The 17,970-nt window shown below is 37.0% G+C and overlaps 1 protein-coding gene across 1 annotated transcript; it reads right to left on the bottom strand.

Moving 5' to 3' along the window:
* Positions 1-5,944: 5,944 nt before the first annotated feature.
* On the bottom strand, positions 5,945-16,542 carry LOC143851692 (CDP-diacylglycerol--glycerol-3-phosphate 3-phosphatidyltransferase 2-like). Its single transcript, XM_077361175.1, has 7 exons — positions 15,849-16,542; positions 15,070-15,167; positions 14,908-14,958; positions 14,630-14,743; positions 6,608-6,664; positions 6,417-6,502; positions 5,945-6,321 (listed from the first exon to the last, which is right to left on the bottom strand). Exons 1-7 carry the CDS (start codon positions 16,267-16,269, stop codon positions 6,201-6,203), a joined length of 948 nt encoding a protein of 315 aa, XP_077217290.1. The 5' UTR covers positions 16,270-16,542; the 3' UTR covers positions 5,945-6,200.
* Positions 16,543-17,970: the final 1,428 nt, after the last annotated feature.

Below are 17,970 nucleotides of genomic sequence, written 5' to 3'. Positions count from 1 at the left end.
GAAAATACTAAAATAATGAAAAGGAGAATCATATAAGCACCAACATAGAAAGACTCTATCTTCGTTCTGATAAAGTCGTAAGGTTGTAGTAGGGGTCTCTTTCCCACCCTTTTTTAAGAATCACCCGTGTTTAATAATTATTTTTATGGGTACCTGTGATCCGTAATTAATGCCCTAATTCCATACTTTCTTCAGGATTTTTCCTACAAAGAAAATACTAAAATAATGAAAAGAAGAATCATATAAGCACCAACATAGGAGGACTCTATCTTTGTTCTGATAATGTCGTAAGGTTGTAGGGGTCTCTTTCCCACCCGTTTTTAAAGAATCACCCGTGTTAAATAATTACTTTTATGGGTACCTGTGATCCATAATTTTCCGAAATTAATGCCCTAATTCCGTACTTTCTTCAGGATTTTCCCTACAAAAAAAATACTAAAATAATGAAAAAGAGAATCATATAAGCACCAACATAGGAGGATATCTTCGTTCTGATAAAGTCGTAAGGTTGTAGGGGTCTCTTTCCCACCCTTTTTTAAGAATCATCCATGTTTAATAATTACTTTTATGGGTACCTTGATCAGTAATTTCCCGTAATTAATGCCCTAATTCCATACTTTCTTCAGGATTTTCCCTACAAAGAAAATACTAAAATAATGAAAAAGAGAATCATATAAGCACCAACATAGGAGGACTCTATCTTTGTTCTGATAATGTCCTAAGGTTGTAGGGGTCTCTTTCCCACCCGTTTTTAAAGAATCACCCGTGTTAAATAATTACTTTTATGGGTACCTGTGATCCGTAATTTCCTGAAATTAATGCCCTAATTCTTTACTTTCTTCAGGATTTTCCCTACAAAAAAAATACTAAAATAATGAAAAAGAGAATCATATAAGCACCAACATAGGAGGATATCTTCGTTCTGATAAAGTCGTAAGGTTGTAGGGGTCTCTTTCCCACCCTTTTTTAAGAATCATCCATGTTTAATAATTACTTTTATGGGTACCTTGATCAGTAATTTCCCGTAATTAATGCCCTAATTCCATACTTTCTTCAGGATTTTCCCTACAAAGAAAATACTAAAATAATGAAAAAGAGAATCATATAAGCACCAACATAGGAGGACTCTATCTTTGTTCTGATAATGTCCTAAGGTTGTAGGGGTCTCTTTCCCACCCGTTTTTAAAGAATCACCCGTGTTAAATAATTACTTTTATGGGTACCTGTGATCCGTAATTTCCTGAAATTAATGCCCTAATTCCGTACTTTCTTCAGGATTTTCCCTACAAAGAAAATACTAAAATAATGAAAAGGAGAATCATATAAGCACCAACATAGGAGGACTCTATCTTTGTTTTGATAAAGTCGTAAGGTTGTAGGAGTCTCTTTCTCACCATTTTTTAAGAATCACCCGTGTCTAATAATTACTTTTAGCGGCACATGTGATCCGTAATTTCCAGTAATTAATGCCCTCATTCTATACTCTTTTTGCTATTTTCACTACAAAGGAAATATGAAAATATTGAAAAGGAAAATCACGTAAGCACCAACATACGCGGACACTATCTTCATTCTTGTAATGTCATAAGGGTATTGGGGTCTCTTTCCCACACGTGTTTTATAGGTACAATGGGCACCTGTGATTCGTATTTTTTTTGTAATTAATGCCCTCATTTCGTAATTTTTCAGAATTTTCTCTAGAAGTAAAATACTAAAATAATGGATAGGAGGATAATGTAAGCACCAACATAGCATGACTCTTTCTTCGTTCTAATAATGTTAAAAGATTATTGGTGTCTCTTTCCCACCCGTTTTTCAAGAATCTCCTGTCTTTAGTAATTACTTCTATGGACACCTGTGATCCGTAATTTCCTGAAAATATTGCCCTCGTTCCGTAATTTCTTTTAGGATTTTCTCCATAATGAAAATACTAAAATAATGAAAAGGAGATTCATTTAAGCACCAATGTAGTACTCTATCTTTGTTCAGATAATGTCGTAAGCTTATTGGGGTCCCTTTCCCACCCGTATTTAAAGAATCACCTGTGTTCAATAATTGCTTTTATGGGTACCTGTGATCCGTAATTTTACGTAATTAATGCCCTAATACCGTACTTTCTTTAGAATTTTCCGTACAAATAAAATTCTAAAATAATGAAAAGGAGAATCATATAAGCACCAACATAGGAGTACTCTATCTTCGTTCTGATAATGTCGTAAGGTTATTGGGGTCCCTTTCCCACCCGTCTTTAAAGAATCACCCTTGTTTAGTAATTACTTTTATTTACTTTTATGGGTACCTGTGATCCGTAATTTTTCGTAATTAATACCCTAATTCTGTACTTTCTTCAGGATTTTTCCTACAAAGAAAATACTAAAATAATGAAAAGGAGAATCATATAAGCACGAACATAGGAGGACTCTTTTTTCGTTCTAATAATCGTAAGGTTGTAGGGGTCTCTTTCCCACCCGGTTTTAAAGAATCACCAGTGTTTAATAGTTAGTTTTATGGGTACATGTGATCCGTAATTTCCTGTAATTAATGCTCCAATTCCGTACTTTGTTTAGGATTTTCCCTACGAAGAAAATACTAAAATAATGAAAAGGAGAATCATATAAGCACCAACGTAGGAGGACTCTATCTTTGTTCAGATAATGTCGTAAGGTTATTGGGGTCCCTTTCCCACCCGTCTTTAAAGAATTACCCGTGTTTAATAATTACTTTTACGGGTACCTATGATATGTAATTTCCAGTAATCAATGCCCTAATTCCGTACTTTTTCGAGGATTTTCCCTACAAAGAAAATACTAAATTAATGAAAAGGAGAATCATATAAGCACCGACATAGGAAGACTCTATTTTCGTTCTGATAATGTCGTAAGGTTGCAGGGGTCTCTTTCCCACCCTTTTTTAAGAATAACCGGTGTTTAATAATTACTTTTAAGGGTACATGTGATCCGTAATTTTCCGTAATTATTGCCTTAATTCTGTACATTTTTTCTGGATTTTCTCTACAAAGAAAATACTAAAATAATGAAAATGAGAATCACGTAAGCACCAACATAGGAGGACACTATCTTCATTCTTGTAATGTCATAAGGGTATTTGGGTCTCTTTCCCTCCTGTTTTTGAAGAATCACACGTGTTTAATAATTACTTTAATGGGCACATGTGATTTGTAATTTTTCGTTATTAATGCCTTCATTCCATAATTTTTAAGAATTTTCTCTAGAAATAAAATACTAAAGTAAAGAAATGGAGAATATTATAAGCACCAACATAGGAGGACTCTTTCTTCGTTCTGAAAGTATTGAAAGGTTATTGGGGTCTCTTTCCCACCTGTTTTTTAAGAATCACCCGTATTTAGTAATTACTTTTATTGGCACATTTGATCCGTAATCTCCTGTAAATATTGCCCTCGTTCCGTACTATTTTCGTGATTTTCTCTCTAAAGAAAGTACTAAGATAATGAAAAGGAGAATCACGTAACCACCAACATAGGACGACTCTATCTTCGTTATGATAATGTCGTTAGGGTATTGGGGTCTCTTTCCCTCCTGTTTTTGAAGAATCGCCCATGTTTAATAATTACTTTAATTGGTACCTGTGATCTGTAATTTTCTAAAATTAATGCCCTCATTAAGCAATTTTTTATGATTTTCTCTAGAAAAAAATCCTAAAAGAATAAAAAGGAGAATCAAGTAAGCATCAACATAGGAGGACTCTATCTTCGTTCTGATAATGTCGTAAGGGTATTGGGGACTCTTTCCCTTCCGTTTTTGAAGAATCACCCGTGTTATAATTACTTTAATAGGCGCCCGTGATCCGTAATTTCTCGTAATTAATGCCCTAATTTAAAGCATTTTTTTCACGCCCTGTGCATCGCACGGGTCTGCAACTAGTTTTACATAAAAATGAAAACCTTGGCTTCACTTTGTAAGTAGATTTGCAAAGTTTTCAAATGGACATCATCTTAAGAGATCTCCCCATTTCATATAACTTTCCAATTCATTTTAGGACCAATTACCAATGGGGGACAAACATTAGGCAAAATTATCAACAGGACCCATGCTTTTCAAAAATTATCAACGGGGGACAAAAGAGGTCTTGTCAGTAAAAGATGGACGAAAATACCCTTTGGCATATACAACACGTTTTGACCTTGTTTTCTCCTTCTTCCCTCTTCTTTTACATCTCCAGTATCACATTTTTGATTTTTTACCCTACTAGTCATCTTCCTCCTTGTTCAGCCACAATTGTTGCTGGCAAATCTTGAAAACTTGAATGTTGAGTTCTTACCATCTATCTCTTTGTATTTAGGTTTTTTTTTCTTTTTTGTTTTGTTTAGGGTTTTGCACTATTTTTCATTCCTGTGTTTCTGATTTATCTTGTTAGGGTTTAAGCGATTTGTTTTTTAGGGTGAGTTCTGGAGATAATGCATGGATGGCTTCACTCACTTTTTTGGAAGACAAGTGGTTGTATAAGAAAAAGTTGATGTAATACATGAATGGATGGCTACACATTTTTTGATTTACTTAAATTTTTTTTGATGTAATACATGAAGCACATTTAATGATAACAACATCCATTTCTTTTGTTATTTCTATCATGAGCAGAATTATAATGCCATTAGAAGAGTTGCTATAGGCAAGGGGTTTTGTAGCAGAAGGGGTTTATCAACTCTCTGGAAGGGGGTTAGTAACTCTCAAAAGTAGGGTTACCAATTTTTGAATGGGCTTATCAAGTGCTTGAAAATTGGCAAAGGGTACTGGAGTTTTGGAAGAGGGTTTTCAAGTTTCTAGGATTGGGGTTATCTAGTATAGAAAATGGGGTTACCAATTTCCGAATGGGGTGATCAAGTCCCTAAAAATTGGCCAAGCGTACTAGAGTTTTGGAAGGAGGTTTCAAGTCCTTGGGATTGAGGTTATCTAGCATAAAAATGGGGTTACCAATTTCTGAATGGGCTTATCAAGTCCTTGAAAATTGGCCGAGGGTACTGGAGTTTTGGAAGAGGGTTTTCAAGTCTCTAGGATTAGGGTTATCAAGTATCAAAATGGGGTTACCAATTTCCGAATGGGCTTATCAAGTCTCTGAAAATTGGCCGAGGGTACTAGAGTTTTGGAAGGGGGTTTTCAAGTATTTGGGATTGGGGTTAACTAGTATCAAAATGGAGTTACCAATTTACGAATGGGCTTATCAAGTCCCTTAAAATTGCCCAAAGGTACTGGAGTTTTGGAAGGGGGTTTTCAAGTCTCCGGGGTTGGGGTTACGAAATTCCAAATGTGCTTATCAAGTCCCTTAAGAACACGTTTTTACTTCCTGTATTTTTTTCACTTGTTCATTTTCACATTTTTTTCTTTCTACCGTACAATTCATCTTCCTCATCCTCCATTGAAAGGGAGAAGGAGAAATGCAAAACCCTAAAACAAATGAAAAACAAAACCTAGCTATTGAAAGATAGATGGGAATGAACTCACGTTTGGAATTTTCGAGTTTTCCCACCTCCAATGGTGGCTAAATGATGAAGAAGATGACTGGTAAGGTAAAAAAATACAAAGTTGAAAATGAAAAAGTATAAAAAAGAGGGAAAGAAGAGAGAAGAGGGAAAAGTGGAAGAGCAAAACGTGTTGCTTAAGAAAAGGGCATTTTCGTCCAGCTTTTAATGATAAGACATCTTTTGTCCCTCGTTGATAATTTCTGAAAAGCATTGGTCCTGTTGATAATTCCACCTAATTTTTGTCCCCCATTGGTAATTGATCCTTCATTTTACATAGCATGAACAGATCCTCAAACTGCCACCCTCAAAGACACCAATGGTTCTCTGAAGGGTACGACCCCTACGAAATATTACATCTGAATGCTCTGTTAGAGTCGAGCACAATATACCACAAGTCCATATCCTCTCCACTCAAATCAATCTACAGTATAATATTTAACCAGTCTATTTACCAAACCATCATTTTAGCGAGACCATCAATTCAAAATGGTAAGAGTTTGTTCACGCAATTCAGACCGAATCAGCAGACTGTTGCACATTCAGCAACTGATCTGTAGCTCACTTCATTCATCATAATGGAAAGCTACAAAATTCCTTTCACCTTCTGAACAAATGCCAGAAAAGAGAAGAAAGGATCCACACCCCGATTTTTCTCATAATCCCAATGTTGTGATGGGTGAGGCCAACTCAAAATACAAGACAACTACTTCAACAATGTTCTCCAGATCTTCCTCATGTACACACCCAATGAATAGACAGCGAGCCCCGCCGAGACATAAAGCAAAACAACACCAGAAATAACTAGAACGTCTGGCCCTGTTAGACTGTACATCAAATGAACAAAGATTAAATGTTTTTTCATCTACTGTGTTAGAAAGAAAACTTAACTGACTATATGGGTAGGATGAGGAGGATGAACCTGCTGTCTCTGGTAGCCAGGAGGATCGTTAGTGCAATCATTTGTGTTGCTGTTTTCCACTTCCCCAAATTGTTTACAGCAACAGCCTATCGGCAATAGTCAGCAGTTGATATATGGTAAATTTACACCTAAAAATTTTAGTGTCTTAAAGGGATAGGCATGTAAAAATAGACATGGGTAGGAAAGTGAACCTCGAGAACTCTACTATTCTGAGATGCAGCCCATTCCCTAACTGCTGACATTGTAATCTGCAAAGATGTTACACAACTAGTTCATAAGAAATAAAACCCAAGATAAAGGGTAGAACCCAATGCAAAGAAAAAATAAAGCCCGGAAGTTATATATAACAGCAGCAATGTGGTTAGTTTATAGAGTTGAATCAACAGCTTGGTCAAGTTCAAGACTGTAAATAACACTTCCCCAAGTTCCCAAGCTTAGGTAATGATTATTCCCAGTTCAAAAGACATTGGATTGAAAGACATTATTAATCCATCCAAGCAGTCTTCATTGTTTGCAAGCATAACCACTAACAACCACTTATAAATTGCTCCAGGATAACTGTATTTTTTATATTTGCATCAGGTTTTTTTTTTTGAAACGTAACAATTTTATTAAATTCCAAAACTAAAAACAAAAGCAGACTGGAAAAAAGGTGCCCCCCCAACAGCTATCATCAAAAGACAATGATACCACAGAAACATAAACAATCCACTCCCCAAACCTAGAACAACTTTCATGCAAACTTTACTGACCAGTGGCAACAATCACCATCCTCTCCCTATCCGCTCCTACTTCGATGATCAATGAACTGGATCCAAAATCAGCAAACCATCTCAAAACCCATGAGATGGTTTTGAGCCTCGTAAAAATTAAGTTTGACCCATCCGGTTGGTGGAAGGCACCACAAATAGGCAACACTTTGAGTTTCCTTTTTTTTTCCAAATATTATCATATTCCAATTTCTAAGAATCTCTCACACACTAGCAAGGAGCATCTTTGACACCCTACTCCACGATATGATTCGGTCTTGATGTCCAGCAAAATCCTTCCCCGCCCTCGCTCTTGATCTTTGAAAACGTAATCGTTCCTTAATTTGGCATTTATATCAATGTAATGTACTGATGGATAGTAATTAAACAGCAAGTATGCTGCTCTCCAAGGCACGTACTCAGTATTTCAAACAAGCGTGGTGGGAACTAAAATCTGTCCTAAAAAATTCATCAATCTATTTTAACTGGCTGGCAGGTTCCTCCCATATGAATTTCACGAAGCCTCTCCCCTAAGGACAAAGCACAAGAAGGAGAGAAATCCAAGCAGAGTAACGAGAGACTGAGAAGAAAATGAGGAAGGAGAATACTTCCAACCCCAACTCCATCTCCATTAAAGGTTATTAATTTGCTTGCAAGTTTTTGTGCACTCCCAGCAAGCTAATATTGGATCGAGCAATCCCATGTGAGGTTATTTTTTATCCATGATCCAAACATGGATTGAAAAGGAAATGATAATCCTCACCAAATACTAAACCTACACCCCCATTCTTTCCATTATTGATCAGATCTAAAAAATTCTCTAGTCTGTTCTATAGATCTTCATTGTTGGATTTTCGTCGCACTTCAACAAGTCCTCTATTATCTTTTTTTTTTATGACGTAGGGTGTCCCCACGCCACATTGTAAAGTGGGACTAATTCCCTCGGATGCGCGCAATCACCTGTAAACCACGCGCATCGGGCAAGCCCAGGGGGATTCAAATACTCAAGACTTTAAGCCAAAGAGCAACACCTGTACGGGTTAGTCCTCTATTATCTGACAAACTACCTCGAAAGATTTTTTTGCTAGGGAACAACTTTGAGGGGAGAGATAAAAAATCTACACATTGCAAAGTCATTTTCCATTTTCATTTGTTCTTTTTGTTGCTTATAATAATAAAAAGCATTCTTTTTAGTACACCCTTTTATCTAATGAAAACTGGAAGTGCATTTACAACTTCCAATAATTTAGTAGTACAAAACATGCGCATCTTCTTTTTTTCTTGAAAGGCAACAGGATTTTTTTTTTTTAAATGAAAAAAAATCGTTGGAGCCTATGATGGGCTCATGGGGTCCCCACCCCTTTTTGTCTTGAGATGTCTTGGGTGCATTAGCCTAAGGTGGTAGATGGGTTATTTGATCAGTAGAGAGTTGTGAATGCTCATGGGACACTTCACTGCTGATTGACATGGGAACAATACCACCTCATAACTCTATGTGGGTATTCAAATAGAGTTGGAGTCCTTGAAGGGATTGGTCGTTGTACTTTCATATACCTCATTACATTGTACTTCTTTATTGACTTTATTATTTCGGACATGTGCGAAAACATATGTTACTAGATGTTCGATGTGATTAATCCATTACAAATGGCTTTCTTTCTTGTGTGATGGTTTCTAAGTATGTATTTGTGCTTATGCTAGCATTTCTCGAACTTTCATCTTAAAATTTCATCATTTGCATAAGTTTCCATATGTTTCCGCGATTTTACAAGATTTCCATTTTCCACTGAAATGTCCTACCGAAACCAAAATGTCTGCGTTTCAGTGCTGACCAAAACCAAAATTTAAAACCTTGATAGCAAGATTGCTTCTCTTGACTACCCAGAAACCACTTCATGATGTGTTATCCCGTCATGATTGATGAAATGATTCACCCTTTCCTTACCATTATCGATTTCCCTTGTTTAGAGTTCGTACAACAAGTGACCAGAATTAGGACCAGTACTATGATCTAAAGTTTCGCAGACAAACTCGACCTAGATCCAGTTTTCCTAAACTTCTCCACTTCTAAGGACAACCAGCACGCCTTAGCATAGGTCTTGTAGATACCAACTCATCTTGGATTTCAGATTGCAAACTAGAGAGATAAGGATATGGTTTGTTGTTTTTACCAGTATAGGACGTATCGGGCAACACGGCTCGGATATTGATCTAGGCAATATGTGATACAAACTTGTATCAACTTTATTTTACATATTTCACCCAAAGTCATGTGTGTCTTGGATGGTACAGCTTTATAGACAATACGCCATGTGTAAATAGCACATGTATGATATGTGAAGAATGTTGCACAATTCCTTTTCTAAAACCTTATTTTCCCGTCTCTTTTGCATTTTAAAACTAAGGGAAAGAGAGTTAGCTTATGTTGATAAATCTTTCAAAATATTGGAAAAATAGTCCCTTTGATTCTCCGACTGACGAACAAAGTGAGGGAGTGCCAGGCTGCCAGCCAGCTTTGGTCATTTCTGTTTTGAAGTAACTAGTTCAACTTTTTTTTTTTCAATTTAATTACTTTCAAATGATTAAATGTGTTTCGATTTATGTTCGTGATGTGATATTAAGCTAAATCTATGCATGAATGTGCTATACCTGTTTTTTCCCATTACATTTCTCTTTTTTTTTTTTCAAAAATATAATATCTTAACCTGTAAAATATGGTGTCACATGCATGGTTTTAAATTTCGGACCGACACCGAAACGGTATTTTATTTCGGCCGAAATTTCGGAATTTCAATAAAAAAACCTGTTTTTTTTTATTCTTTTAATATTTGACCGAAATTACTGCAAATTTCGGCCGAAATTTAATATTGAATAAAATAGGCGACTTTTTTTTGTACCAGATTTCAGTCGAAATTTCGAAATTTCATGGGTCCGAAACCGAGCTGAAACCGAAATTTTAAACCATGGTCACATGTTGACATCAATAGAGGACCCACAATGTTCAGTTTGACACAAAATAAGAAAGATGTCACTTTTTCTAAATTTCAGAAAATTGTATCTGTTCTATGGAGCTGTCCAAGTTGAGATTTTAATAAGCCACCTTGTGAAATACCGGATGTCAGGCTCCCAATTGTTCCTAGTTGAGGGTTTTTTTTTTTTTTTGAATGGTAACGATAATAATATTGAAAAGAGGAGGATCAAGACGATCCCAGATAGTACATCAGAGAGGAAACAATGGACATCAAATAATCATAAGATTGAAAATACAACAAGAACTAGGGAGGAAGATAATCGAAAAACTCAATACTCTCCCTAGAGACACCATCTCTTGCCAATTTATCCGCCTCACCATTTGCTTACCGCCTCACATGATTAAACGAAATTGAAGCCATCCCAATTCTATCTTGAATCTCATCAAACAGGGATGCAAATCGCCAAGGAACAACCTTTGATCTTCGAAGCCATCTAATAACATTAAGCGAATCACCTTCGACGACCACCTTATTTAGGTCAACATTTTGTAGTAATTTGATTCCATGATGTACGAAGAGAACTTCTGCCTCATTAGAGTCCACCACACCGATGGGGCCTCTAAATGCCCAAACTACTAATCCATCTTCATCTCTCAATAGACCTCCCATACCTGATGGACCCAGGTTCCCCAAACTGAAGCCGTCAAAATTCATTTTAAAAATTCCTTGTGTAGGAGGCGACCATCGTTGAAGTACTTTGGATTTTGGAATTATTACTAGACCCTTTGCAAATCACTTTCCAACCATGCCATAAATCGTATGCTGATGCAAATCTAAAGCTTTCTAATGTTTTAACCCACGATATGGTTAGAGCAATCACCTTATTAAATAGAAATAACGTTCCCTTTGTATATCCCTTAAAAGTCCTTGCATTACGTTCTTTTCAGAGAACCTAGATAGTGGCTAAAAAACGAAACTTGCCAAAGTATCTTGCCTTTTTTCTTCCATGGTGCCGTAGCCCAGCTTTCGAATAGCTCCATGAATTTATCTGGCAACACCCATGCTATCCCAAATCTATCCAATAATCAGCCCCATATCTCTCTACCCATCTTGCAATGTACTAAAAGGTGATTCACAGATTCAACATCCTCCATGCAAAGGGCACAATGATTGATTGTCAACATATTCCTTTTTATGAGGAAGTCAATGGTCTGTATCCATTGTTTTGAAAATCTTACGATTTACGGTTCGGTTTACGATTCTTAGGCAAAACGATTTGAATCCCATGATTGAATCTTAATTTGTATGAATCTTACGAGTCGGTCATAAATCGTACGATTTATGATTTATCCAAATTAAGTTTTGTATAAAAGAAAATATGTCTTTCTTTCAAAAGACCTCATTTCCTTTCTACATTACAAGAAGCCTTTGAGATCCCTCTCATTAGAAGGAAGAAGACAGAGGAGGAATATGACTTCAAACGAATCGAACCAGTCGAGCACAAAGCATTTGTTGAGGGCATTACTCACATTGAGGTGGGAATTGAGGTGGGAGACTACCATAATAAGTACAACATCGATTCCCGTCTTTTATGATTGATATTTGTCATTTGATGTTTGAGACTTTGAGAATTGATATGATCTTGTGTCTTTTTTTAAAGATTATTAACCAATATGCATGGGTTTGGATGAGAATTAGATAATTAGTATGTGTAAAGTTTGTCAACAAACAATTCGTATTATGATATTGAATGCTAATCATGGTAGTTTCTATTTGAATTAATGAATTTGGATGAAAATTGAATAATTGGCTATTTTTATTCTTTAATTTATTTATAATTTTTTATTATACATATTTTTTATATTTTGGAATGAATCTTACGATTTACGATACGATTTACAATCCGATACGATTCGACCCTGATTACGATTTATGATTCGATTCCGATTTTCAAAACATTGTCTGTATCCTTTCAAGAACTGCTGCCCAACCAAAAATACATACTCTCCGTGGTGCTTTTATGTCCCATACTTTGGCTGCTTTGGAGGTAGCAAGGCAAGGTAGGAGGTTATGGTAAAATGATTTAACAGTGAATTCCTCATCTGAGTTCCAGACCCAAATCCTTTTGTCTTTCCCATCAAGTTTGATATAACACTTTTCCAATTTCTGAAAAAGCCTTTCCACCCCTTCGAGTTCTCTGTCAAAAAATTTTCTTCTAAAAGGTGGAGACCACACAACCCTGTTATCTCTTCTAGTCAAGCAATCCTTCACCATTATCTCCTTCACAGAAGCTAATGCAAACATACACAGAAAAGCTTCCTTTAAAGGGATATCATCACACCAATTGTCACACCAAAATCTCACCATGTCCCCCTCATAGACCCTAAACCTTGTTCCTTCCAAGAATTTTGCTTTATAGCACAATACATCCATCCATGGAGTTTTGCCTTTTTTCCAGAATTTATCCTTCGATTTCCAATGCCCAATACACGATCCATACTTGCTTTCAATAACTTTTGCCCACAAGTGATTCTCCTCCTTTCCGTATCTCCATAGCCATTTACCTAACAACGCCTGATTAGTTTCCTTGATTCGTCTAATGCCAAGGCCTGCCAAGGCCACCTGCCTTAGTGGGTTTACATACTTCTTTCCAGCTCACCACCTACCTTTCTAGTTGAGGTTCTTATTCTTTTTTTTCTTTTTTTGATATTATGGTTCTTATTCTTAAAGCAAAGGACTATTTTTTTAACCCACTCAAAGCAAAGTACTATTCGGAGGTAATGAGTAGCTAGGATTAGATTAAATGCAGATTAGGACTGGTTAGGGTTAATCATTAAAAAAAAGGAATGGTTAGGGTTAAGAGTTTTGGAGGAATATAATATAATAATATATATTGTCTTTTGTTATTTTTTGAAGAATTAATAGTGAACCTTACACTCTCCATTGGAAAGCATCAAACCCTTAGCCTATTTTTTGCCCTGCTGTCCTTGATTTTCCTGATCACTATTGAAACATCCCTATAGGAAAGTCACCTACAAATAGTTCATACAACTATGCTACACAAAAACAGATCTCAAAATGCCCACTCCCAACTGCCCAAGAGAGCTAAAAACTCATATGGAATCCATGATTTTTTTGGCATTCAGCTTCCACTGTGAGAAAGCACCGAACTTTATGATGTTCCAGAACATGTAATTTTTTTTAAAAGCTATTTTTATTTACAAGGAAACAAAACCCAGCTACAAAGAAGGGGACAAGATGTCCCACAAAGTTACAGACGTGCCTTCATACAACAATCATATATAAGCAGTATCATAATAGATAGGGACAAGATGTCCCACAAAGTTACAGATGTCCAGCAAAGTTACAGCAGGCTGACCATGCCCTCACATATGATCTCAAGTGGTACATGTAATTCTATGCATAGTAATCAATGAGTATATTTACCAAAATAAATCATCAATGAGTATGTCCCAGAAGCAAATTTGGCAAAGGCTGCTGCACAATAGTGTCTAAGAACATCATTCACCTTGTCAGATCTCAAGTGTTTGTTATATCTTAATAACATGAAAAAAGACATGGGCATGATGTTTACAAGACATCATAGACACATATTAGCTGCTGCTAAAGCCAACTTTATGCATCCATGGTTTTAAATTTCCCTGAAATTTCTCGGAAATGACCGAAATGTTTCCATTTCCATTCCCACCGAAACGAAATCTACGTGATTTTCTTTCACGTCATTATTTCCCCAAAATTTTGACCGAAATACTCAAAATTTGGCCAAAATGGGTCGGTACGACAAAAAATGGAAACATATTATTATTTGCATTTCATTTCATTTCATTAATGTAGAGAATGATATTTGGTAGGCAAGATCATTGAAAAGCAAAGCAAAGTAACGAATCTTATGCATGGGATGTCATATCAGCATGGGGCCAATAATACGTCATAACTCTATGTGGTATTAACATAGGGTTGGGAGTCCTTAGAGGGGAGACTGGTCATTGTACATTTTTATACTTCATAACATCGTACTTCTTTATTGACTTCATTGTTCTAGACATGCACTACAACACCTGTCACTAGGCGTGATGTGATTAAACTATTATGGATGGTTTTGTTGCTTATGTGATGGTTTCTAAGTATGTATTTATGCTTATTCTAGCATTTCCCAAAGTTTTATCTTAACTTTTTTATCTTTTTTTTTTTAAAGAATAAAAACTTCCATCATTTGCATATATGTTTCCGTGATTATACAAGATTTCCACTGAAACCGAAATGTTTCTGTTTCCGTGCCAACCAAAAGTGAAACGGAAACCGAAATTTTAAACCTTGTATGCATCCGCAGAAGTATGTGGCTTACACATGCAAGCATTGCAATCCACAACGGAATGGAGTAACAACCATAAAGTGATAGCAATCCCAAGGTTCAAATGAACAAGTTATAGTCACTTCATGAAATATGGATTTATGAAATTGGTAAAATCACCTCTCTACCAATGATGGCAATTGAAGGTACAGTCAGTAGCCATGGTACTTGTCCAAATCCAGCGATTTCCAAAGGTCTAGTACACAATAACACCAATGTTGCGGCAACCATAAGCTGCATTGAAAAATCATAAGAATCACAAATAAAAAACTCCAATAAAGTTTTAAAAGGACTGAAAACGAGTCTATTTTTTCCCCTTTTAGGCCCGAGAAGAAATGCATCCCTGCCCAGAGTCAACTCTCAACTGAACACCACAAAATTTACAAAACGCATCAAACCTTATCAGCTACAGGATCCAAAAATGCACCAAATGCTGTGCCTAGCCACATCTGAAACATATGGGACCAATGAGCTCAAAAGAATAGATTATGATATGGGCAGAAAGGGAATATCAATTTGCTACTACAATGTGCCCCTTAAAGACATAAGAAATTACATACCTTTCGTGCAATGTATCCATCAAGCCAATCTGTAATTGCAGCCGCAATAAAAATGCTTGTTGTAGCTGTTGTTGCCCATGGACCATTCATGTAAAAAGCTAGTACAACAAAATTAACAAGTTAGCCTCACAAACGTACAGACACACAGGCCAGTGCAAACGAAGTAGTGTATGTAGACTAAAAAAGTATGATTGTTAAATATTTGTCGTGCTCACAACCTAATGCAGGAATGTAACTTTTCAATAGCAGGAACATGGAAAGATGCAGTTCTACTCTTCAGTCGAAACATAAAGTGGGATCCATAGAAGGAGACGAATGACACATTATATTTTCTCATTTTTCCCATGTTCTAGGCACAAAAAACTATAGCTTGTTCAGTTTTACATGTTTGATCGTGCAGTAGTTGCTTCATGGCAGTACCTTAATCTACTTTAATTGACATAATTCACTTCTAATGGTCGATTTATATCAACCCAAAACCTTACAAAATCCACATCTAAACCTCAATCAAAATCCTAACAAAAAAAGGGATAAAAAACCCATTTCTCCAATTGCCACCACACAAAGTATAGATAGATAGCCCAATTCACATTTTCAAACAAAAACTTCATTCAAATCCTTCACCACAATCAAAACCCAACCCATGAAAAAAGAACCCCAAACCCCAATCCCCCACTTCCCAACTAACCAAAAGAAACTCAACCCACATCAAATTATCAATAAAATACAGATTGACAAACAACCATATTAACAAAAAAGAAAGAAAAAACAAGCCCTACTGCAAATAAGGAGCGGGACGGCAGCGACACGGCCGAGCGTGAGAATTGTAGGCAATGTGAGCAATTTATAAGACTGGTATTGAAAATCCTCAACCCTATCCTCTTCCTTATTATTCTTCTTCTCGAACCCCATGTCTGCAACTCTTTCAGACCCACCTAAATCAGTCCCTCCCAAAACCCTAATCCTCTTCTTCTCTGTAGAAAACCTAGCAAAAGACACAACTCTCCAACCTCCCCACAATCCCTCTTCACAATTCCTTCTCGCCAAAACCTGAAAAACGTTATTATAGGTCCTTTTACTTGTAACAAATGGGGGTTTTGGTTTTATCCTGCGCACCAACATGTAGTGAGAACATTTCCCACATGTAGGGGAAAGGAGGATCGCTTTTAGAGACGTTGGCATGGTGACAGAGTGCATCATGCGTAGGTTAGTAAATTCGATTTGGGTTGTTAAACTACGCCATTGATGAGGGTGGATGATGGAGGATGAGGTAAAAAGGTCGTTGAGGGAAGGAAAAGAGAAGTGGGGTTTCCCTGTTTTTGGCTGTAACTTCCTACAGAAGAAGAACCCAAGGCATAAATCAATGCTACCTTGCGTTATCTGAATTCTGAACCGATTCAACACTCCAGAGAACCTCTTTAACTGTTCTTTTTGTGGTTTCCAAGGATTTTTTTTTTCCTTTATTTTTTTCTAGGAAACATAGCAGCGCAACAATGTTTTAACAGTTGCACGGTCCAGCTTGTCTTTTCTTTTTTAGTTGGCTTGTGGGGAGACCTTTTTTGAACGGAATTGCTAGGGTCCATCGCAAGAGGCATTTCCGGGTGATCCAAACCATTCATTTGATGGACCCAGACATAGATAGGGTGTGCCCAAAAAACCATCTCCATAGGATCATCCTAATTAGACCTGGCAAAATGGAACCTGTACCCGCGGGTACGGGTACCAATTTCATTACCCGCGACAAAAATACCCGAACCCAACCTGTACTCATGACCCGCGGGTGGGTCTGGGCCGGGCGTTGTTGCCCGCGGGTTACCCGCCATTTGGTTTTCAACTTTTTATTCTTACGGCCTAAACACTAAATAATAAAAAATAGACTATGTGGGTGGGCCAACAAAACAGGTCAAAGCAATCAGACTATGTGACTGGTATTTTTGGTTGTACCAAAACAAACACTTGTTAAAGTAAATGAAAAATTGTATGATGAATGGGCATATAAACATGTACTCATCATCCCATCCTTGATATTTGATCCAACAGCAGCTGACTTGTTAAGAAGCTGCTGTTGGATTAAATATCAAGGCTTGTACATCCATCGTACCATCTTTATGTGTTCATACACCCTTCATCATATAATTTCTTTTGGTAAATATATATATAATTTCTTCTTTAAATTTGCCGGGTTACCCGCGGGTATACCCGTACTTGCCCGGGTGGGTTCCGGGTTCATGAAAGGCTACTCGTACCAGCGCCGGTATTTCTTATCCGTACTCGCGCGGGTTGCCCGTTTGCCAGGTCTAATCCTAATCCCTTCGATTTGTGGAGGTTAGGGGATTAGGATGATCCTATGGAGAAAAACTTATGTGGGCCCACATTTTGGGGGTGATCCAAAGCATTCATTTGGAAGGCCCTTCCATAGATAGGGTGTGTACAAAAAATGAGCCATTTAGGATTATCCTAACCCTGCCATTTGTGGAGGGAAAAATGGTCAAAAACAGTGTCTGTCCATTTTCCCCTCCACCTTTGATTGGGTTAGGATGATCCTATAGGGCTGACTTTTTGTACACACCCTATCTGTGGAAGGGCCTTTCAAATGAATGCTTTGGATCACCCAAAAAATGTGGGCTACATGAGTTTTTGAAGCAGCTGCTCAGATAAGCTATCTGATTAGCTGCGCATGGACACTATTCTCCCTCTCTCTCTCTCTCTCTATATATATATATATATATATATATGAGAAAAAGATTGTACGTTCGAGCGTACCAAGCTTATGATACACTCGAGTGCCCAATCACATGGGTCCCACATTTTTTGTGGTGATCCAAAGCATTCATTTGCAAGGCAGTATCATAGATAGGGTGTGCACAAAAAATTAGCTCCATTGAATCATCTTAACTCCTC

The sequence above is a fragment of the Tasmannia lanceolata genome, unplaced genomic scaffold, assembly GCF_043159265.1.
Source record: "Tasmannia lanceolata isolate RefF3 unplaced genomic scaffold, GAP_Taslan_0.1 ptg000018l, whole genome shotgun sequence".
NCBI lineage: Eukaryota > Viridiplantae > Streptophyta > Magnoliopsida > Canellales > Winteraceae > Tasmannia > Tasmannia lanceolata.
Note: the sequence above shows the minus strand (reverse complement) of the source record. Positions and strands in the feature narration are given on the sequence as shown.

Bases quoted from the DNA above. Each gene is read 5' to 3' on its own strand.
- LOC143851692 (XM_077361175.1), bottom strand. From the start codon at position 16,269: ATGATGCACTCTGTCACCATGCCAACGTCTCTAAAAGCGATCCTCCTT. The intron at 14,744-14,907 runs GTTTGATGCGTT...TTTTCAATGCAG, and splicing joins TGGATCCTGTAGCTGATAAG to CTTATGGTTGCCGCAACATT. The intron at 6,503-6,607 runs GTTCACTTTCCT...TATTGCCGATAG, and splicing joins AGAATAGTAGAGTTCTCGAG to GCTGTTGCTGTAAACAATTT.